Source organism: Gallinula chloropus (assembly GCF_964237585.1).
Source record: "Gallinula chloropus genome assembly, chromosome: 13".
NCBI lineage: Eukaryota > Metazoa > Chordata > Aves > Gruiformes > Rallidae > Gallinula > Gallinula chloropus.
This window is the reverse complement of record NC_140098.1, coordinates 1,332,240-1,357,067: the sequence shown is the minus strand read 5'-3', so window position 1 is coordinate 1,357,067 and position 24,828 is coordinate 1,332,240. Positions and strand designations below refer to the sequence as shown.

At 36.5% G+C, this 24,828-nt stretch overlaps 1 protein-coding gene across 1 annotated transcript in view; it reads left to right on the top strand.

Moving 5' to 3' along the window:
• CDH8 (cadherin 8) overlaps window positions 1-24,440 on the top strand; it is a gene marked incomplete at both ends in the record, with an annotated part of 131,169 nt that extends 106,729 nt beyond the window's left edge. Inside the window, 2 exons of the mRNA XM_084269891.1 lie at window positions 22,167-22,418; window positions 23,947-24,440. Of these exons, the coding sequence (XP_084126017.1) occupies window positions 22,167-22,418; window positions 23,947-24,440 (746 nt within the window). The remainder of the gene's footprint in view (window positions 1-22,166; window positions 22,419-23,946) is intronic.
• Between the last annotated feature and the right edge of the window lie 388 nt (window positions 24,441-24,828).

Genomic DNA, 24,828 nt, shown 5'->3' with positions numbered 1-24,828 from the left:
CCTGAATTTGTAAGCCTTAGTTGTACTGCTGAGTGTCTGGGCTTTCCAAAGGCTGGTTTGGTAGGTTTATTAGAAGCAATGTAATAGAATACCCACAACAAACCCTACTCTCATTTCTGAAGAATTGTGTTTCTGAGGATCAGATCAATGCACAATCCAGGCTTGGACTGGAAAAAAAACATTCCTCATATTGGTCAGCAAAATCCTTGACAACTTCCTGACTGTGACCTCGTCCTCAACTTCGTCCCTTTTTCTTGACCCTGCTGAATTATTCAAGGCAGCAGAGACTGCTGAAGTGATGCTTTCCTCTTACAGATACTATAAATGAATTGCATTTCCTCAGAAAGCCAAAGATAAAGTTCCAATATTTTATTTACTGTAATTAACAAACGTCTTTATTTAAATATTTTTTTCATATCTTACCTTTCTCCAAAATTCTCTGAAGTATGCCTCCTCAAGACCATTTTTGAAATTATATCACCCTTTTGCATTCTTCTTTTGTGCTTTAAGTAACATTGCACCTTTTGGTAATTATTTCTGTACTTTCCAAAGTAATGACTTTATCTGATCTAGTGGCACTAGAATGCAAACAATGCAATTTGGCATCACTGCAACTTTTTTGGAAGAAAGCTGTGAAATTCTGTTGCTGTCCCTCATACTAAATAATATATAAGATGCATGTATGTTGGGATTCTCTCTTCCTAAATGGAACCTAAGCATAACCATTAATTAATTTAATTTGTTGCTGATGGGCTAATAAACTTTCTGGACTGCCCTAAGGCAAGTTCACCTGATACTTCAGCAATTAACTGTGCTGCCCAAATGTGCTACAAACATCAGAAACACGCAAAAACCCCACTTGTCCTAAGATTATATTAGGCATTATAGAAATTATCCTGTGAACACAGCAAAATATGTTCCTTGAAACAATATACCAGTATCCTTTATTTGTTTGGTCTGTTAAATTTGCATATTTACAATGCCTCCTGTAGATAGCATGCTCAAAACTGTACAGGTTATTACACCTTTCTGATGTGAGTAATGTAAAACTGTAAATTTAAATGTCATCATACCTCTCACTGAATCTCTCAGAAATCTTTATTTCTCATATCTCCCAATGAGTTCTTTGTTTTCTTTTACCAGCTCAAATGTCTATTTCTGAGCAGTTTTTCTTAGGCATTGTGCCTTGGCTAAATGGGCAGCTACTGGTAATCTGAAGTCAAAGCAGTCCTACTCTCTCTGTAATGCAAGGAACACTGATTGTTTAGATTGCCAGATGCATGAGCCTTTATCCCATCACGACAGAAGTAATATAATTGTATAATAAAAATATAAATTCATGCAACAAGAAAATCATGTAATGTTTTCTGTGTTAGTCTTGGTGAGTAAACTGGCGACTTCACGACGTAGCAAATCCTTGACTGCATAGACTCATGGGCTGGCTGGTCACTTATTGTTCACATGTTTTTGTGATGAGTTTCTGCATAAGAGCAGAAATGGGAATGAAAATAAATATTTTGTGTAATGTTTCTGATAAACTTCAAACCAGAATAAACCCTAAAACCTCAGATGAAAATGTCTGATGTTTAGATAGGTGTTGATACACTGTAGGATTGTGGTGTAGATTCCTGAGCTGAATGGAATGAACCATTCCAAGAAGCTGTAGGATCTCAATACATGACAAAAAACTGTCAGGAATTTAGATAACTGATAAGGATTTTGTACTGTCAGGCGTCAGTAAATTGAAATGAGACAGAAATGGAAATGGAATTAACATTTGTTGACAATCTTTTTTCAGGTGAGTCGTCTCCACAAAGCATTACCTAAAATCTAATGTATGGTGTTCTGCATCCCAAACAATAGGCTCACAGCAATACCTGTTTTCAGCTTTGAATTCCTAATGGGTTTATGGTTTCTGTAGGTTGTTCAAGTGAGAACAGAATTCTGTGATAAAAGCATTTCACAGATGTAAACATTTTGATATGCTGCCAGGGTAACTTTTACTTTCAAAAACTACCAGATAGGTTTGCTATAGAAACTTGAAGTATTTTCCTAAAAGATATTTCCATTGCTATTCCATTTTTTTTCTTTTGCCAAAATCTGTTTCCTAATGGAATAAACCCTGAATCAAGTGTTCTGCGGTGCCTGTGGATGTAGTAACTCTTGTGATAGAAGAAATGGTTCATCTCTACTGGATAAATGTGATTTTAAATGCCTCTTGCTAGGGCTTATGTAGTAGAAATAATCACGGAGTTGCTTGGAACATGGGCAGGCCTTATCTTTAAGACACCTGTCTTAATGGCATGAGTTTGTATTCTTGCAGGAGTCCAGTAGCCTTACAAGTAATCAGCCTCCCCTCTCCCCAAAATATTCAATGTCCATCTGGTGATTTGAGCTCTGAATTTGGGCCAAACTGGTTTTGGTGAGTGCATAGTACAGAGGAGAGGGTTTTTTTCTTAAATGGAAGCATTATAATATACTTCAGTGAAGAACTGTTCTGTTGGTTCTCTTTAATGAGCATAATATTTATTCTCAGCCATACTTAGTCTATTATCCTTATGATACCTATAATAGCTCCAAGAATGTTGCCGTTTAAATGTCCATTTGTTTTGTTCTATCCATCTAGAAAGTTTAGTCTGTCACTTATGTCCTTATTGTCCTGCCTTGAAAGTACAGGCAATGTTTCATGTATTTAAGGAAGTAGCCTGGAAGGAAATCAATTCAATTGCTAACTGGCTTGCATGGCTTTGTAGACTATTGCATATCTTATTTTAAAATATCTGCTATTTCCCATCACCTCTTTGCCACTAATAAACAAATATTTCTAAACTATTTAGAAAGAGCCAGAGAAGAAAATTACATGGAACCCCTCTCTTAATTGTCACAAATAATGAAAACAAGTGATCAGCACTGCTTCTTTTTTGAACATACTTCTGTGTCACTGTGTTTTTAATGTAATAAAACCTAGACATTTTTTTTTCTACATCTTTTTCCTGAAATTATTTTTAGCAGCATCTGTCAAATGCATTCCTGGAGGGGGTGAGTCTTTTGTTCCCACAAGAGTAACTCTCATGTGTTCAAATGAGTTTCTTTCCCTGAATCACTTTCTCTTGGCGTTTCTCGATAAGTCTCACTGCCTTTGTCTCACCTGCCAGCTAAAGCTTCTTCTGTGTTTTTGATTGACTTTTTTCCCCAAATATGTACCTTGGAGTGCTAAGAGGTGGCACTGCTATTTCATTGCCCTCCTTCCACTTTGCCCAATTTCAAAGTTAACCCACTGACCTGAGGTACAAATTGCCTTGGCAAGGAAATCATTAAACCCATCATTTCTTGATGGATGTACAATGAACATCTAGAATAACAGCACCCATATGGTCCCTTGAATATGAGCAGTAAATCCTTACACATTTTTGCAGTTTCATGGAGTGTTTCAAGAGCCATGGGAAACTTTTCAGCCCAGCTGCCATCTATACCAGAGGGTGTTTCACAATGGCAATTCTTGAGGGAAAGCACTCTGAAGTGTTTAATTATCTTCTTCATTTCTTTTATATATCAACTCTAAAACATACCAAATCACATTCTTGTTAGGGAATTTCTTGAAAAGTAAAATTAAACAATGTGATCAGAGATATGTCTTGTAAATATTTTTCTACCGTACCTATCAACAGTAGTGCTATGGAGTAACATCTGGAACACTGGATCTAGGAAACAGCACTGATCAGCATCTCTCTTAATAGGCATAGTTTTGTCACTAGAAATCACAAGGAATACTTGCCTAGCAAGGTGCATTCAGTGTGAAAGTAGCAGAGTTTAAAACAATTATTCCAATGTATTAAAAACCAACAAACTAATCTATAATCTGGCCCTTCTGTGTCAGAATCTGCCATCCACAGGCACACATCAGGTTTCTCCAGGAGTATTCATAGTGTGAAATAAAGCTTATTATAAATATCATACTATCAATCTTTTTCTCAGCGTGGCGTTAAAACTGAGGCTGCTTAAATAGCAAAGTTCAAGATCTTCATAAACTAAGGATACAAGAAAAAACTCAGTTTTTAAAAAATGAATGCTATAGTTAATAAATTAATACTATTGCAAAATTTCCTTTTTAGTGTTTTTTGTTAATTTTTTTGCCTTTGTTATAAATTGCAAGTTACAGTATTTAAAAAAACATTAAAAACACTGATATTTTGCTGATTAGAAAAATCCAAATTTTATCAAAACAAATTAGGAGGTAATTAAGGCAGCTATTCTCTATGAAACATTTTAGTTCTCTGTATTTAGACTACTCTGACATTATTCAGAAGAAAAGCTTTAATTTTTATTTGGGATGCATACTTACCTTTCTCAGTTAAAATCAAAAATGTGATTTACAGGTCTGAACTAACACATTCTACTTACGATCTGCAAGTCATATTGCACTGCTTGGTCTGAGTCCTTTTCTAAGAATGACATCTCAAGTGTGCCTTAGCCTGTCTACTGGAAAGCATGCAAGAATTATAATCTGGCTGTGTGCTGTCAGGAGAACACTGTGCTACCTTACCTCCCTCGCTATTGGAGCAGGCAGGCAATGATATGAAGGCTGGAAAAAGGAAAGGACAGATTCTAGCTTCCACTCAATTAATCTATAAAAAGTGTTATTCAGCCAGTGCAAATGCTTTTCCTGGAGTGAGTGTTGTGCATTAGGTGCTAATTGTCGAGTCCCTGAAATAACTTGGTTTTGTAACAGAGGGAATGCAGTTCCTTATTTATTATCCTCGGGTTCCTTCATCTGTAGTGTTTAGACAATTGACCTTATTGAAATAGCTTTGGATCAGAAACTGTTAGATTGGTCTTTGTAGGAAAAGTAATCAATTTTCTTATTTACATATCTGACAGAATTCTAAGACATAATGTCATCCTGTGAAGTAATACACTGTGTCTAAAGACACAAGAAGAAGAGCCCTTTCTGTCAGTGATAGAGTGATAAGCAATGTGAGATGGGAATCAGTACTGTAGATCTTTAGACTATTCTCAAATGCTGAAAGACTGGTAGAATTTCAAGTTACTGATAATATTACCAAGAGACCCTAATACATTCCAGTAACGCTCAGAAGTTCTGTCTTGGCAGGCACTGAATGCATTTCCATTTCCATTGTATGATTTCACATTGCAGTTAAAGTAATATATTCAACTTATTTCTGCTATATCATTTTGTGGTCCTAGCCAGGTTACACTTTTCCATGGTACAGCAGTGTTAGTCCCATCTAGTCTGAGAATGTTGGTGAAAATACTCTCAGTATATATCTTTCATACCTGATAGCTTTCTGCTTCCTTTCCCCCTTCTTTCTTTACTCTCATCACTATCAACTATGTTGTTATTCCCTGATGTTCTGTTTTTCCTTGATGTTGAATATCGATTGAGTGCGATTTGAAACAACTTCCCTGACATGGAGGGATGTGATGTTATTTTCTGAAGATTACATTAATGTAGATGGGAAACCAGCATTTTTCCACTCCAATCCTTTGTGTGCCACTTCCTTCACTGACACCTGCTTCTGCTGTCTTTCCCATCTTTCTTCTTGCATGCGGATCACTGCTCTTTCTGGACTCCCTTCTAATTAGAACCACAGAACAAGTGAAGACAGTGCAGTTCCTCTGCAAACATACTTTTTATCCCTATCTGGATGATTTATACCTTCTTATAATGGTTATGTGCTTGTCACCACTTCGCTAGACTGAGATGAATCCTTCTTGGGGCACGTAGCTGCTTTATCTGAAACTGAATGTCAGAAAAATAGTCAGCTCTTCAAAGGCTACCTCAGCTACCAAGCTCCTCCAAACATTGACCATTCTGTCTATTCTGTCCATCTGAAACCTTACTCACTCCTCTCCTGTATTCAGGATGCAGGGCTCCAGACAGATTCCCTCTCTTCTCCGCCCTAAGCCAGATGTGATCCATCAAGTCTTCATTCGACTGGACAGGCCAACCTGATGAATGAACCAGCAAGGAGGGGGCCATCTGGTAAGCTGATTGTCCTCTTTTAGGCATCTTTAGGCTCTTCTTCAGCTCTGCTGTGTTCCCCAGCACGTCTGTACTTTTTGTAGTTTTGTAGCTGGCAGAGTGTTTCTTTAGGAGCACCTCTGTTCCAGATGCTGTTTAACCTTTGAATCCTGTTTTAGTTTAGCTCTATGAAGACAACTTCTTTCCAAGCCTCACAAATACAAACTTTCAGACAACTACTAGTTGTGTATGCACATTTGAAAATAAGACTTATTTCCACAGCATCACATCCTTGCAGAACATGCCTTTTAAAAAAAAATTAAAAAATCATGTGAATCAATCACAATTACACAGCTATTTCAGGAAATTTATGTAAACATGACCCAGCCCAAAAGAACATAACATTTGTGTGATGAAATACAGGCTAATACTCTATATATGCAGTGTGCCATTATGCACACATGATCAAAGAGACTTTTCCTTCACTCATTCTTAATTTATTATTTGTGCTGCTAGCAACATAATGTTGCCAAGGCGTCAATTATGTTTCATTTTATAAATCAAACTAATTAAGAACCAGATGCAATCTGAGTGAAAAAGATCTGAGGTCAGTGTTGTGCACCATATGTATGATAGTGCTTACTCATGATGAGGAGATGGATTGGACAGCTGTGAATTTTCCTGCTGTAGTAGTTTCATCATGTTCAGATAGTGTAACGTGTTTCTCTTTTTCCAGTTTATTTCTTTAATTTGATAATAAAACTAAAGAAAAGTGAGCAACACTTCCATGACTTTCAAAGACTAAGTAAGGGATAAAAGGTTATGAAAACAAAACAGAAGAGGAAAATAATTTGGTCTGCAAATTAGCATGAAAATAAATCTGGTTCAGTAATAACCTGGAACATGGATGAAAGAAGTAAAAGAGATAATTTCAAATTGAATCTTCAGTGTGACAATTTCAGAAAAAAATTGAGGAGAATAAATATTAAATAGGCGTCTCAAAACTGAACTGCTTAGCTAAGAGAAAGGCATTGTTAATGAGTACAAAACTTCTCAACTAAGTGCCCTCAGGACAACAATAAGATCTGCAGTACCATCTCTCTGGAATTTGTCTTCCAATGAAGCATTGCTCCAATAGACTAATTTTCAAGCCTATCCTAAGTGCTTTAACAAAATAACTCCTGGAAAGCTAGCAGTGCCCATGATAATTATATTTCAGGACTTTAAAAGTATTTCATAATATTTATAACTAAGTGAGTAGAGAATATTTGGAGAGAGGTTTCCAGATTTTTAATCAACTCTCTTCTGAAAATATGTTGAGAGATTTCTGCCAAAGTACCACTTATGGGGTATCTAATTTCCCCACATTTTCTCCAGTTCCTGTACTGGAAGGAGTCATAGACTGTTTTGTTTCTTGTAAATGGGTTTAATCATTAAGTAGGTGGAGTGGTGTCCTAGAAATGAAGGTTCTTTCACCACTTCAATATATCACATCAGAGACATATCGCATCTTAAGAAGTCTCCACTATTTTCACCTTGTTGTTAGGTTTTGTTTTGAATATTTGGCTTCTCTCTTTAAGTCTGTTATTGGTTAATTATGGCATAAGACCATTTTTGCACCTTGTATATGTATTGGTTGCTCTCATTATGGGATAGTTCTTTTATCATTTGCTAAAAACAGGCTGTTGATGGGGAAAAAACATTTATTAGTTCTTCACTTGTACTTTCATTACTTAATGAGAAACTAGATAAGAGTCCCATTTTAAATTTTAAGTTGTAGTAAAGATTAAAAGAACCCCAGCATTCTTCCAGAGGAAGAATTTAAGCCAAAAATGGAAACAATATAAACAGGAATCGTCACATGTTAGCTGTTAAATTTTCCTTTGATTAGTAAAAATCTCCATTTGTCTATATAATAGATGAAAAGTGCACAAAGTGTTTGCACATGGTTCCTCCATTAAAATAGAAAGTATAAATTTTTCACTCTTAGCCTCAAGGCTTGTCTGATAAAGTATTTCACAGCAAACATTGTAATGTGAATTAAAAAGACAAACACCGTGGTCCAATTTACATCTTTTTTTGAACCAATTACACAAGTAGTATGCAAGGAGGTTGTAATTATTATTAGAATTACAGTCATTCTTCCTACAAGGTGACTATTACATTGATTGCTGTATGCACTCTGTGCCTGTACATTCTCCTGAAACTCTGCTGTGGTTACATCTATTCCATACTCATTCACAGAATCACAGGCTGGTTCGGGTTGGACAGGACTTAAAGATCACTGAGTTCCACCCCCTGCTATGGGCAGGGATACCCTCCATTAGCCCAGGTTGCCCAAAGACCCATCCAACCTGGCCTTGAACACTGCCAGGGAGGGGGCAGCCACAACTTCTATGAGCATCCTGTTCCAGTGCAAGGAAGAATTTCTTCTTAATGCTTAATCTGAATCTCTTCTCCTTCAGCTTACGGCCACTCGCCCTTGTCCTTTTATATCTTCCTTACACCTTTCAAGGGAGTGACTATTCAAGGACAGGCTGTATTTCTTTGTTGAGCAAATATGGGAAACTGAAGGAAATCTGAATTTTTTTAAATATTTTGAGCAGAGCTTCTCACATTAAGCTTTAAAGAAGAAGGGAGACAAAGCTTTATTCTGTTGGGGTTTTTTGGTACCACTTACCAATTTTCCCTTCAACTTCTCATTTTGTGGGTGGCTTTGTTGCAAAACGAGTTATTTTGTTGGCCTTTATTTAATTCTATCTAATTAGAATGTATTCTATTTGGCAAGCCTCCAGTAATTAGTGATATATTTATGTAATTATTAGTATTTAATATTTATATAATAAATATGTCTACTAGGCAATCCATTCAGAGGCCAGAAGAGAGGTAAATTGTACTGAATGCAAAGATCTTACATACTAAGCCAAATGCAGAAAATAAATGAAATGCACAAGTTGACCTGTCTAGTCTGGGGATAGTTTGCATATCCTAAAATGATAGGATGTGCATACTTGGTAATCAGTGCTGATTATAGAGGGAGTGAAGATGGGCCCCTGTTTGAAGTGAGATAATAAGCCAGCTTGTTAGGGAGAGATAAATAGAAGAACTTCAAGAAAAGGACCAGATGTCTGCTTGATGATGTTGAAGAGGGAGAGCTAGTGGGGTCCTTCGAAGGTAACGTGGACGGATGCATAGTCAAATCAGAGCGTATCGACTAAGCAGAGGTAGCTGTCTGCCCACGTTAAGATAGCAAAGTCAGATAACCCCAGCTTGGCCTGAACTAATTGTGGGCTCAAGTAAGTAAACTTCATTACTGCTCTACACCAAGGGCTTACATACATTCTTGAGCAGTAACAGTTACACTATAGTAATTATTTTATACATCTGATTCTATAATAAAAGATAAGTTAGGAATCAAGTTTCATCTGTGGAGTTTTGAATGGAGTTAGGTATTGCAGTCATAAACCTTAAAAAGAGCATCAATATTAATCACTGAATGTTGATGACAGTACTTTTGTGGAATGCCAGACTGCCTTGAACATGAATACTGACTTTTTTAGTCTCTAATCTTAGAATGTAATAAATAGCATAGCAATTTCACATTGCTTTCATCAAAATACACAGAACTTGTTTGGTTTGTGTTTTGGTAGAAAACGTTCATTCAGACCAAAAGTTAAAGCTGAAATCTGCATTATAAGAAATAATAAAAAATGAGATAAAAGTGTTTCATGTAGCCTTTTAGAACCTATCCCTTCCTAACCTTGCTTAATTCTGTCATGCCACTTTTTGTAATATTTTCATCATTCTATACGACCCTTCTGCAAATAATACATTCACCCCAGTAAAGATTAAACCTCTGTGATTTAAGCATGCTCTACAGGAGTGATAGTTTTTTGGTTAAGGAATTGTTCTGGAGTTCAGAATAATTTTGTGTAGTTCGGCTAAAGGCTTCTAGTGTGATTTTGGACAAGTGATTTAATCACTGTGCCTGTCACTGTGCTATGCATACACTTAAAAAACATTAATCTCGTGCTCACATATGACATTAATGGCACCTATTAGCAGCTCCCTATGGATTGGTAAAGACTGAGATTTTCAAGAGTGCATTATGGTGTCTCTACAGGTTCCTTTCAAACTCTCTGTTAGAAAACCTGGAAGTTATTGTGTAGCCCAGGGAAGGAAATGGAGGAGCCCAGGGAAAGAAATGGAGGAGCCCAGTCTAATGACAGCTGTAGCTAAAACATTTTGTCTTTGATACAAGCTGGAATATGAAATATAAAAATAGTTTAGACTAGATTCTATACTGTACATCATCTATAACATCTTTATCTGTCGATTTTTAAATTAGAAAAATATTTTTATTACAGCTCTTACTTTGTGCTTTTCTTCTGCTAATATGCACGACCAAAATATATATTTGCTAAAATTTTACTTGCTTCAAAACTTTGTATAAATAGCTTAGCTATTTTTAGACTGAGTGGATTTTTTTTCATCTTTTTACATTATTTCCCAGTGGAGAAACATGTGTCTTTCTAAAAGTATCTGTTGTTTTTTTATTGCTCTCCTTTTTGACTATTTAAGTTTACTTTTGTGATCATGAACATTTTTTTGGGTGTATTAAGAGATATTCTTGTTTGCCAATGTAACTGCCTAGTCTCTTGTAATCCTTTTGCTGGATGCTGCTTCATATTTTTATTGCAGTTTCTGCATATCCACTTCATTTGTACTTTGTGATACTCTTATGAATTAGAAGACAATAGGGAACGATTTCACTGTGATATGCAAGTTGTTCTCTTAGAATAGAAATGCATTATATATTTGTACTTTATAACTTCTCAGCTTGATACAAAGAGAATGAATGAATAAATGTCTTCTGTATTGTTGTACATTTATTTCAGTTATGACTAAGAGATACTTTGCTATTTGCAGAATCTCCATCCTTGGAGATATTCAGAAGTTTCCCAGATAAGGACTCTATGTAGCTCTGCTTGAGCAGGAGGGTAGACCAGATGACCTCCAGAGGTCACTTCCAACCTCAACCATTCCATGACTCTGTGAAAACTCTAGAACATCTTATGAACTGATACTATGTCTGCAGATATTTACCAGTTTAAGTGCTGACTTGGCAGTATCTCTACAATAGTGAAGCAGAATTCTTTTGAAGTTGTGTGTTGTGTCACACAATGTACACAGCAGTCTTGCAGTATGTCCCCGTCTTGAAATGTAATTACGTGTGCTTCTGTAGACCTGCTGTGATACTCAGTAGTAACTGTGTGCTAGTTGGGAGCTTCTGGCTAGGCCAGGTTTTCTCTATGTAGTGTTTACATGGTGTGCAGAAAGGTGGGGATTTTTCACTTACTGAAATTCCTTCTCTGGATGCATTTGGCTGTTCCTTCCCTTTCAAATGACCATTAGTCTAAACCATAGGAGACACATCCTGATTGAGAGGTGTGCATATAATAAGATGTTATGTGTGTACTTTAGGTGTAAGACAGAGGTATAAATTACTGCCATTAATGGCCTGATGATAACAAATTGTTATTGTTATATGTAATCTGCATATGAGAATGTCGACAAAAAGTCATTATCATGCTGCCTGTGTGCCCAGGGGCAATCTTACACCACAGCATTTCAGTCTTTCAAATTGCAAAAAACTAATTTAACTCTTGATGACATTTACCAAAGTGTGTAATGGCACTCCTTTCTGCTCTCTCACACAAATTATTCTCAGTGTAGTTAAAGTGAGTTCTGCCTATATGACACCTGTGGGATCTGGCATTTTTAAAAAATCAAAGCTACATTTTTTTCTAAGGGGCACCAACTCAAGACAGTATTAAGTACTTTTTGGTTTTTTTCTGACTTAAAATGCCTCAGCCAACCTAAGTTGTATTTAACTTTCAATGTTTTTTTGTAAACTTCTTCTCACAGTAAGTTGTTATGTCAGAATTATAAACCCCTGAAAATTGGCATTTTGTCATGGAAGTGCTGACAAGACCCTTGTTATACTAGTACAAATAGGCAATGTTCCAATAAATGCTGTTTGTTTTGGTGCTTTTTAATAGTCTGGAGGTTGCTTTCTGCTGCTGTATTTCAAAGGGAAGCTAGAAACAAAGTGATAGCATAATAGAAATACACTGATATGGCTTGAATTTGGCTCTTTAACTGTTATAAACAAAACTTCAGTGTGGTTGATATGTCTGATTCCAGATTCAGTTTTACAGTACTGCTATATGATCTGCTGGTAAATTGCTGTAAATTCTTACCAAGTGCATGTCTATGTTCAATACAATATTGGAACAGGAAGTATATGTATTGGGACAGTGTTCTGTACAGTATTGGAACTTCTCGTGGCATGGAGAAGTGAATGTTAGTTTGCTTAGTATGAAACACACCTAAATGTCAAGAACAAATCACATTTAAAAACCAAAATGTTCCTACTTAAATTTTAGCTTAGTTGTTCATAGCTTACGTTTTAAGTGTTCATAATTTACATTCTAGAAAGAAAGATTCACTTCAAATGTTTGTGATTGTCTTCATAGTCATGAAGACTGAACTTTTCCAGTCACTGAGGAAGAGTGGAAGGATGTGTGTGAAGTGAGGAAGGTGAAGAACATAGGATGGAATTCTTAGAAATCACCTACCAAAACCTATAAATGTCATTTAATCTTCTTGAGATTTAGCTTTACACATGAGAACACCAAATCTTTGTAATGTGTACACCTAAACTTCACATCCCCCTAAGGGGCTTAGACACCTCTCTTTCATTGGTTCCACCTCCTAGTCTCACTTGAAAGCACACGTTCATAAAAGAATAAGAATTCAATATCCCTAAAGAGAAATACAGATGGAAAAGCCTTGGGATATTTTGGCTGTTTTATTTATCTCTTCAGCATTTTGTTGGAATCAGGTAACACAGTAATGGAAAGTTCTTGGTTCAAATGCAAAATATAGCCATTATTATCAAAGCATTATAAAACACACTATTACTTTCTGAAAGTTTTTGGTTAAAATAACAAGATAATGGAATTAACTAGAATATGTAGATTTCAAAAATGATCCATCAGTCTATGCAAATTGCTGTGTTAATAATGTATTTTTAATGCTAAGCACATTTGACAGCCATTTCTTCTCTCTTCCTAAACTAGAGCTTGGCAACCTGCATTAATTCTTACACTTTACAGATGTAACATTCAATGCACATGCCATGTAGTGATGTGATCCGAATAAACTAAAGCATGTCAAAGCAATGTGATTATTAGTAAACAAGTTTGTGGCTGGCTTGTTGAATACAGAAGAGAAAAATGAGAGGCAAACCCAGTGCTGTTACATTTTTACTGCACTGAATTTGCTTCAGATTATGGGAGTGTCCATCATTATTGGCACCAGGGGATTCAGAAGAGATAAATGGGCATAAGATCAGAGCGGGTAAGATTAAAATCATGTATGTTGTATACAGCTCAGACAACCATCGTAACTGTGTAGCTGACACAGACCCAGAGTCCAAAGTTTCCTAGTTTGATTGGCCCTAAGTACCTGTAAATTAAAAAGGGAGAGAGGTACCATGTTGAAATTTTTTCTCTACCCTGTTAACAATAAAACTAGGTTTGTTTCAGACTCAGTGCATACTTCTACATCATTATTTTGCAAGCAAAGATTTCCTATCCTTTCTTCAGTGGGTTAAAAACCCAAGGTACAAAATATAAGAGTTGCTGCTAGACTGCAAGTGACCATATAGATATGTTTGATTATAGCTCTGCTGGACTAAAGGTCAAAGGAAAGTTTTAGAATACTTAAGAGACAATTATCTAAAGTTCAGACTTTTCCAAAGGAATAGAACTAGATATTATACTGAGTATTATCTGAAGTTCACATTTTTCAAAGGAAAAAGGTAGGCAGAAATGTTTATTCCATCCCTTTGCTGTTACTTTTTCTGGACTCTTTTTTTATATTATGTTAAGAATTTATTTACTACAAGTTCTGCATCACAGTCATATTAACATGATTATTCCCCTTTCTAAGAAATTTTAATGTATGAGAGTGATGTATTCTTGTATGTGATTAAATATTACTTTGCCCATAATTCAGAATTCCTAGCAACACTTTCTGTTTCTGCAAGGGAATACATGACCTGGAAATGTGGTTGGTATTTTTGTTCATTAATTGATTCAGTAATTCAATTCTGGCATAAGCTAATATTATTTAGGCCAATTGGTAAAGAAAAAAGTAATTCAAAGATACAAATAATGTGACATTTTCCAATTCTTTCCCTCATCAGTGTATTTTTTCCCACAACCACTTTTTTTTCCCCTGTGTTCTTACTGGTGTTTTAAGGGATTGCAGAAAGTCCAGGTCTCTAGAAAAATTAAACTTCATTCAGGTGTTTGCTAATGTGTCATACAAATGTGTTGTGAAGTCCCATTGTATATGTTGGTACAGCATGTGACTTTTTACAGTGCAGTAGTTGTTTGATCAGTCAGCTGAATTTTTATAGGACAAGAACTTTTTGCTTTTGAACCTGATGTCTGCTATCAAATTTGATAACACTCATCAATCTGCTTTTTTGAAGACGTAACAAATTTTTTACATTCACAAAAAGCAGGTCAGTTTGAACTACCTGTGAATGCTTCAATGCCCATGTGGTTTGGCTATCATAAATCAGACAAAATATACTATAAAAACAGTATCTTTTTATTTTCAGTTTATAAACATTCTGCTTGAATAAAACATTGATGCCTTTAACATACAGATTAGGCAAAGGGTCATCTTCCTTGTAAACTGCTGTTCAACAGGATTTTTGTTTGAGACAGTCATCAATGAATATCTTCTAGTACAGGTGTAATATTATTTGGCACCATTGTGCATATATATTAGCATATATACATATGAATTCTCATTAAAATGTATGTGGTGTGCATAAATACATCCATGTTGACAACATGAAGTTTAATATTGAAACAAAATTTTTATACTAATGAACAAATAGATTGTTTTCTCATCTACTAATGACTGGCAAATTCATAACATACAAACTCAAAATTATTCCCTTTTAATCAGGTATCCCTCTAAAAAGTGTTACACCCTAAAGCAGAAAGGAAATAAACTCTTTCTTACATAAACACAAGTGTGTCTCTCCAAGTATTTTAATTGCATTCTTTTGGAAGCAAGAAACTGGTGCTTCTAATTTGTACCTGAGCACAGTCTGAAACATGCAAATCAGTTTTCAGCTCAGTGCCTGTCTATGGATAGTATTCCTTTGCAAGGTGAACACTGATGAGGATATGCTCCAAGTTGTATCTTCTGGCTGTTGTGCTGCCTCAGAAAGCAGGTTATGAATACTCTTTCCAGCTGTTTTTGTAATTATGATAAGAAAAAAGGATTTCAAAACGGTGGGGCTGACAGAGATCTCACATGTGGGTCTCAGTAATGACTTGTTGGGGCTGCATTCATTGGTCTTGTTTCAGCAGTGTGATACTACCAATCTAAATGTTTTGTTTGTAAATCCTTTCATAGAATGTTATGCACTGTTGGTAAGATAGTGCATAAAAGGATACCAGGATAATGATTAAGGTGTGACCTATACCTCGTGGAGTGTTTATAGAGACTTTTTAAGACACCTTCATGATTTCAACAACTTTTTTAGTTTCCAGTCTCTAAAACAGGTATTGGAATCTTCCAATATATCTTCCAAAAATCTCCTTAGATTCCACTATTTCTCTGTTCTTAAGTTTGAATTTTGAAGGGGAAAAAAACCCAAAACAACAAACAAACAAAAAAACCCCAAACAGGTCACAGTATTACTACGGAGCTTTGGAAATCTCTGTTTGATGTTGTAAGGTCTCCAGTACTGAATAGTAAGTATTAGAGATGAAGCATGAATTATTGGGTAGCATTTCAGCTCTTCGCGTATCTTCAAAGTTCTTTTCTAGTGCATTTGCAGATGGCTGCTAAATATTATATAGCTAACACTTCTTAGAATGTCACACTTTTTAGGTTTTTTCCTGCCTGTACTTTGGTAGTTTCCACTGAAACCTTTATAATAATTAGGTATTGCATATTTTTTATGTGAGTTTAGCTGCCATTTATGAACTGAGAAAGGAAAGGAATAGGCTGTCCATGTCTTCTCATTATCAAAATAAGCAGGGAATATCACAGTAAGGATATTCTTGCTGCTCTTCTACTTGTGCCAAAGGACTCTATTACAGAGAATCTGTTTTAGACTAAAAAATGTAAGATAGGTCTAATAAACATGAAGAAACATATACTTGTCATTCTAGTGTTTCCTGCTGTAAAGTTTCCAATTCAGATTCTTTCTTCACATAAGTAACATATCCAGCATAGGTAACAATTTCTATCACAAAGTTCTTAATACCATTAATGATTTGATCTTTCTGAGAACATTATAAAAGGGATAGAAAAGGAAAGACAGAAAAAGAGCTATGTAGGTGTGAGGTTACACAGCAGGGAAGTCCACTGATCTCAAAATATTAAAGAGACCATGAGGCAATTAAAGAATTACAATAATGTGTGCAGAGAAATGACACTTGAATGTAAACCGACTGCTTCTGATTTTTACTTTTGTTCTGTTATTTTAATGTCTGACTTGAAATTGCAACATGCATTCTTGTACAAACTAGAAGATGAAGGTGACTCCTGGCTGCTAATTTCACCTCCAGAAAGATGTCGATGCCATTGAAGTCACTCATGTCCAGCAAACACAAAAGTAGCTTTGTATTAAAATTATTGCATATGCTTTTTTCTCAAAATCTTTCATCCCAGAACGTCAAAAGAGATCAGAGGGTCTTGAGAACAGTTCAGAATCTGCAGGAGGCATTTGGCCCTGTGATAAGCATGTCTTCAGTTACCATTATTCAAACTATTTTTGTCTAGAAATCACACTGGACATCCTGTAAAGACCTTCTGGGTTGTTACTTTTTGTTCCAGCTGTGAGGGAGATATTCCAGTAACAGCATCTTCATGGTTGTTTTGCATAGACTGAGTGATCTGCTGATCTAAGTGACTGATTTGGTTCTTTATTAAAAAAAGGTTAAAATGAGGTGCAGATTTAAATTGTAGTTGTGTATTCCATCACCTTACACTGATGCAAAAATTCTTGAAAAGTTAAGACAATTCTTAAGATCACTTATCTTACACTATTCCTTAAGCCTGCAGAATGGAATATAGCTCCTAGGCCATCCTATGGAGTTGGTGCATCATCACCAAAATGGCATTTAATAGGACGCTGGCATTTCAGTGAATTTCTTCAGTGCCTTGCCCACATAGAGGGGCACAGATTCCAGGGAGGCTCATTCTGACTGAGAATGTCAAAGGACTGTGTGAATATACCTCACTGACTGGACTTACTGTCTCCCTGCCTGAGGCAGGTTACCTAAGAGCTTTATTGACAGAGAGAGGACAGAGAGGGGTTCTTTTTTCTGCATGTAATTTTCCTTGTTTTGCTAGAAGTGACATGAACAAATAAATAACCTGAACAGCGTTATAATGAAGGATCAGCAGGTTAATTGGAAAGATGAGTGGAAAGTGATTGTCCCCTCTCCTGCTGAGCACCTGCTGCCAAGTTAATTCATGCAGCAGTGCTGGAGGTTGTTCCTGGAGGAGATTCCTGCTGTTTTGTCAGCTATGGGTAAGGGGAATGTCCACAGAGAGGAGAAAGCAAATCAGATAGATTTGAGTTCATTGCTAATCAGCTGCTAGGATTTATTTTCAAGTTCTAGGAACCAACTAAAACGTCAATTGCAGAGTCATTGCTCTTCACTCAAGAGTCACATCTCCAGCAACACCAAGCTGTATTTATTTTAGGACATACCAAAGGAAGGGGAAGGATTTTGTTGCTAAACAAAATTCCCAAGGAAAAATGGAATACTTGGCATCCATTGGCAAAACAACTTGGTCATTACCTTTTGTTTTTCTTATTGACTACTTCTGATAGACAGTTTCTACCCTGGCACTACAAATTCAACTTTAGTCTAACACAGCAGTTTTAACCTGCTGTTAAAAAAGGAAAGTTTATCCTCTTCTCTCATTGTCTTGCATCTCTTCTTACATTGTACTAACTATTCAACCCTTTTGACTTTTTTTTTATGCTTAAATGGTTCAGCTGATGTCCAAAAATATCTTGCTTATCTTTTACTTTGTCTCATGTCTTTTGAACTTGACTTGATAACCATTACTGATACCAGGTTGTTTCTTAGACTCATCATAGATTCACTGATTGGCAGAAATGGGTGCTTTATTTTCTCCATCCTTACTCCTTCCTCTTATTTTTTCTGCCCTCTTCTATTTGTCTCTTTATAGTGCTCTTCCTTTTTCACTTTGTTTCACTGATTCTGGCTTATTAGATTGTTCTGAACCAGTCAGAGCAGCAGCGAGTGTGTCAGAAAGATGGAAGGGATCTGAAGCTGTCACCAACGAGCAGCTGCTGCTTTTCATTTCTTCCTAAAGCAGGTGCCTCACCTCTTTTGCATATCTGTAAAGGGCAGGAGTGCTGGGGCTCAGCATATCAATCCTTTCCTCCAGCTTGGACAGAGAAGAACTGTACCAGGCTTATAGGAAGGAACAGGCTGTATCAGTACAGATTTCTAGAGCACAGAAGTCACAGTGTAATATAACTGTAAAAGTCTCTGGAGTTCTGAATAAATTACTACAGATGTGACACTTCTGAGTGGGATTTGTCTGAAAGACAGAAAAGGCTGGAAATTGATCCCCACATAGTTTTTTTTCTCCTTTGAAAGGTTAAAGCAAAAGGATTAAGGATGCAACTTAGGTTGAGATATTTTTAATTTTGCAGAAGAAAGCCAAATGGACAGATAAATCTGTTTTTCAGTGTTTGAAAATTGGAGAGGATGCAGGGCAGGGAAAGAATGCTGTCATGTAAAAGTACCTTTTACACATTACAGGAGGTGTGGTGGTCACTTTTACTTTGGAAAAGTTCTACACACTGAAGTTTATACACACAGAAACACTTAGCTACAATATTATTTTACTAAGATAACATTTCAGTTTTTCCCTTGCAGTTCAGCTAGAGAACAAGCATGGTGCTGCAAGTGGTATAACTTGCACACCTCTGTGTTTAAATCTCTGACACATTCAACCAAGGAGGAGTGCAGTTTTTGCTTAATTCTAAACATATACTAATTGTTGACTTGAAATATGCTTGACTTTTCCACTGCATCATAGTGGCACATGTGACACTGGCTATCATCATGGAGTTTGGTCCTATTTGAGTTGTAAGAATTCTTAAGAGCTTATACATGAAATTTATCTTCAATAAACACATATTCTTCCTTTAATTTTAGAAAGGGCACAAGGAAGGACTAGACTATTTATTTAGCTCTAGGGTGCCATCAGTTTTGATGTGACTGTTTCTAACTTGAATAGATAAAACTCAGGATTCTTGGAAAGGAAAATTGTAAGGAACTTCTTTTTTTCCTGTGTTATGAAGTGACAATATAAAAAGTAGTTGATTTTTAGATTGATCTTCATGGGTTATGTACACTACATATTATGAAAAATGCTGAAATTATTGCATAATCTGCAATATAAATTACAGAAAGAAGCTCTATTGGCTGCATAAGTGTGATAGGTGATTCCACCATGGAAGGGATACAGTAGGACTACAAAATCCAAGACCCTGAACTTCAGAGGGACACTATTTGAAGTTCAGTTTCTTAGACACTGAATGGCAAATTAAGCCTTCTTCATTCTCATGTATGAGACAAATACCCCACGTGCTTAAATATAAAATAATTTTTCTTCATCTTTTGTTTTGTGGTAGTAATGAATTCACTGTATCTAGTACTTGATATCTTGATACAGGTTCAGGATAGGATAAAGTTTACCATTGTTACATTCTGTAGTCATAAAATTCTGTTACTACCTTTATTCCTTACTAATGTGCCTCCTTACTAAGAAGGACTTAGAGAATAAAATAGCACATTTTAAATTTGAGGTTTTTTGGATGTGTTACTGTGTTACAATACTGGCTTCATTAGTGTTTTGTCCTTCTTCCTTCCCTGCATCTTCCTCTGGTTTTTGTGCTTTTTAATCTGCCAGGTATTTTGAGCATAGATGTGTGTTTTATACTGGGGCAGTGATACAGACTGCAGAAATCCCATGGGTTGTCAGCAATGCTCTTGGTGATCACCATTAATACAAATTAGACATTTCTAAACTATCTTGTGTTTTCAAGTGAGTACCTGACCAGTACCAAGACCAAGGTAGATGCAAAGCTTTCTTACAGCCACTATCTCTGTGTGACTATATATAAATATATATTGTCATTCAGGTTCCTTTTTCGGTCTAAATTCAAGAACCAGATCCTTGTCCTATCTATCACACGAGTACTGGTTGTCTTTTAAGTCTTCTCTTCCTTATGCCTGCCACATAACTCTCAGTAATTTCTTTCTTTCCATGGAATAGCATTTAGTGATTGCTTGTAGTCATTTTATAGCATAAAATGTCAGGAGCCTTACTTCTGTTCATGATACTTCAGGAAAATTAACTTTGGTAGCACAGGGTAAGAGGTTAAGAAAAGGAGCTACACTCTGCTCTTGAACGTGATGTGCAGCTTTCTTTTTAAACTGTCACTGGATTTCTCAGGAACACACACATGCATTCCTATAGCATTATGTTTGAAATGAACAGAAAAAACAAATTAGTACAAGTCAATGTGCACTCTCCTAATATAAAACTCATAATACTGAATTATTATTTTTTCCCCACAAGATAAGGCAGTTAAAAGCTACATTAAATATTTAAGTATGTAAATAAATTGAAGTGTTTTGCATATTTGGCTGGCTTGCTAATCATGATTTATACCTGAGCCTTCTGGCACATACATGATCATTGATATTTGATAGCAGTGTGTTAAATGGCCAGAATCTGTAATTCTTAAAGCTATACACAATAAAATCTGCATGATTACCCTAAGTAAAGTAAACTCATTTCTGAATTGCTTACAATGATCAATTGCAATTTATAGTGTTTAAAGTATAACGTGTACCAGATTATATGTAAGTATTCGAAGTTACATTGTAACCATTTTGATGGTGAACAGAATGACTATAAGAGGCTTCACTGTATATGCAAAAAAGAGGACAAAACAAGCATGTATAATTCATGAGTTAAATTTTCAACTTTATACACATAGGAAAAGCACGTGTCTGTGTTTCCCAGTAAGTGGATGGAGTCCTAGTACTGGCACAGCCGTATTCATTGCTGTGTTTAAGGCTGAACTTTGGTGGCTAACTGGGCTTTGACTGGCATCCTGTACGAAGTTCAACTTAGCACATTACTGAAATGGTGTTAAAACATTAGGAACAGGAGAGAAGCTGCCACTGCATCTGTGCAAATCCCTCATCTCTCCATCTTTGCTTTTGTACTGCCTGTGTTCCTCTGAGCACTGCTACCAGTTGTGGATCATAGTACACGCTATAAGAGCTGACTTTATGTCTGGACAGGATACCTTGTGGTCAGCATACCTCTATGTTTCTAAAATTAGGTATCTGCATATGTGTGCAGAGGTAAGAATGCCCTAGGCTCATTTCCTCTGGCTGCCTTCATAGGAGACACGTTTTGGTTTAGTTTGTAGTATTTTCATTGTTGAGCCCTAATAAATGGCCTGATTGATGAATGATTGTTGAAAATTAGGCCTACAACTTTTAATACATTTGCCTTTTCCTTTGTTTGTCTTTATATTGCTCATTAATTAAAAAAAAAAGAGGTATCTTTTATAGAGGGTAAAGTATTTTGCAGTTTGTACTTATAATGCCTTGAATATTTTTTTGAATTGATAACTGTGCTGTTTAAGGTGTGGGTTAATTTAACATTCCATTTCTTTATTCTTCTGGTTGAAATGTTATGATTGTGAGACTTGAAAAATAGTGATGAGTTGTGATGGGAAGACATCTGTATGGATGTATGCAAAGGAAGTGGGGTTACCATTATGATCTTGACACAGGACAAAAGAAAGTGTGTAAGTTGTGCTTCCACATTTGGGGCGTGAGCAGACAGGCAGGGGAAGGGTTTCTGTCACGTGCTGCTTGTATAATGAGCATGACAAACTGCATGTGTGTTTGTATACAGGTTTTCTGAACGCAGTAAGAAAAAGCTGTGGTTGTAGCAGTTATTTGATGTGGTAAAACAATGCAAATTCTCCCTTTTTCAGATAATACTCTCAGCATATTGGCAAAGCATAGTGGATTCAGCCGGCAGAAGCAAGAAGTGTATCTGCTGCCAATCATAATAAGCGATAGTGGGAATCCTCCCATGAGCAGCACTAGCACTCTGACTATTCGAGTCTGTGGTTGCAGCAGTGATGGTATTGTCCAGTCCTGTAATGTTGAAGCATATGTACTTCCCATTGGACTCAGTATGGGAGCCCTAATTGCAATATTGGCATGCATCATTTTGCTGCTAGGTATGTATTCCTTTTGCAGTCCGGGGTTCAGAATGTTTCTGGTTCCAGGGTGGCTGTAAACAGGGAAAGTAGTCACACAGAAGGATATGAGGAAAGGCTGAGTGAGCTGGGGCTGTTTTGCCTTGAGAAGAGAAGACTAAGGGGGGACCTAATTAAAGTTTATAATTATCTGAAGCAGGGGATGCAGGGGGAATCAGCCAGCCCCTTTTCAGTGGTCTGTGGGGATAGGACAAGGGGCAATGGCTGCAAGTTGGAGCACAGGAAGTTCCGCACCAACATGTGGAAGAACTTTTTCCCAGTGAGGGTGACAGAGCCCTGGGACAGGCTGCCCAGGGAGGTGGTGGAGTCTCCTTCTCTGGAGATATTCAAGACCCGTCTGGACGCCTATCTGAGTGATATGTCCTAGAGAGCTGCTTTGGCAGGGGGGTTGGACCCAATGATCTCTTGAGGTCCCTTCCAACCCCTACAGTTCTGTGATTCTATGATATACAAATCTAATAGGATGTAATGCGCAGCAGTACTGAGACAGTACTGCACTGAGAACCAAACAGAAGCATATAAAGCAAAATCCCAGTCTGAAGTAGTTTTACACACAAGTTACATAATAAATTGGTGCAGAATATGAAACCCAAGTCAAATCAGGTATGTTAAAGCAGCAAGGTGCACACGGTATATACTGCACAGGGTGGAAAATGTCTTTTAAGACTTTGTATGGGTTTTGTGCCATTACAAGCCAGAACAGCGACATTACTGTTTTGCAGGATAAGCAACACTGTATATTTTAATAAAACATACAAAATTTGTATACAACATCAAGGGAGGAGAGAACAGTGAAGGAAGAGGCCTATTTCTGTGCTTTGCAGCTTCGCTTTGTAACTGAGATTTGCATCAGTAACTGAGATTTCAGCATTAAGTACAAAAATAAGTGTAACCAATTTAGAGCTTTTTATGCATCTGTCCATGAATCTGAACCTGATTTATCTTAAGCTCTTTCTTTCTTCTTCACTGTCTCATTCTCTTTTCAATTGTATAGTGTACTTTTGAGACACATAAAAAATTACAAAAAAGACACCAATTTCCTTCTCTCATTGGGGCTATGTTTTCAGGAAGACACCCTCTAATTTTGGAAAACTCCATTCATAATGTGTAGATCATTGTAGACTAATGTTCAGTGAATGGTGATAGCTTTGCTTCACCTGGGTTTGTCACTTTTCCAAAGGGAAAAGTTATTGTCTAAATTTGAGACTGTAAAATGGAAGTACACAAAATCTTATTGCTTATATAAAATTTGAGCTTCAGATGTAAATACGACCTGATAATAGAAAGCTAGAAGACTAACTAGAGCTTCTGATCAAATTTTCATTATTTGTATGAGGTTGAAGTTACAGGTCTTTCATCTTTTCACTACCCTTATTGCTACTAATTAGTTTCACAAAAAGCAACCTATCCCCTTCCACAACTGCACTTTGCATGTAATGCTTTGATTGGAATTTTTTTCCCTAATCAGTCTGTGATGTTTTCTTTGCAGTCATTGTGGTGCTGTTTGTAACATTAAGACGACATAAGAACGAGCCTTTAATCATAAAAGACGATGAAGACGTGAGGGAAAATATTATTCGTTATGATGATGAAGGAGGAGGAGAAGAAGATACAGAAGCTTTTGACATTGCAACTTTGCAAAATCCAGATGGAATTAATGGATTTTTGCCACGTAAGGATATTAAGCCTGATCTTCAGTTTATGCCCAGGCAGGGTCTTGCACCTGTTCCTAATGGTGTTGATGTTGATGAATTTATTAATGTAAGGCTTCATGAAGCAGATAATGATCCCACAGCTCCACCATATGACTCTATCCAGATTTATGGCTATGAAGGAAGAGGGTCAGCGGCTGGTTCCCTTAGCTCATTGGAGTCTTCTACATCAGACTCAGATCAGAATTTTGACTACCTCAGTGAATGGGGTCCTCGCTTTAAAAGACTTGGAGAACTTTACTCAGTTGGAGAAAGTGACAAAGAAACTTGACAGTGGATTACAAACTTTTTCACTGTTGACTTAATGATCATGTAATATTCTAGGGCCACTGCTGTTAGTTAAAACTAATGTGGCTTTTTGTTTTAGAGGCAAGTTTAGCGCCAGTCATCTATAAAATCAACTACATTGTAATGTTGAACCAAAAAAATAAAAAGTATATGTTAGGAGGTTAAGTCTTGTGGAGTGTGAAGTAAAGTATGTGGAGTGTCTAGAAGTCTTTGGATATTTGATATTCACTTGACCACTCTGAAGATGGAGATTTGGATCTTTGATTATCTTCAGCGAATTGAAAAGAACAAAAAGAAATTGGTGCTTTCTTAGAAAATGGACTTGCAGGGATTTTGCTGTTGAACAGTAGCTCCTGCCAGTATGTATAAAG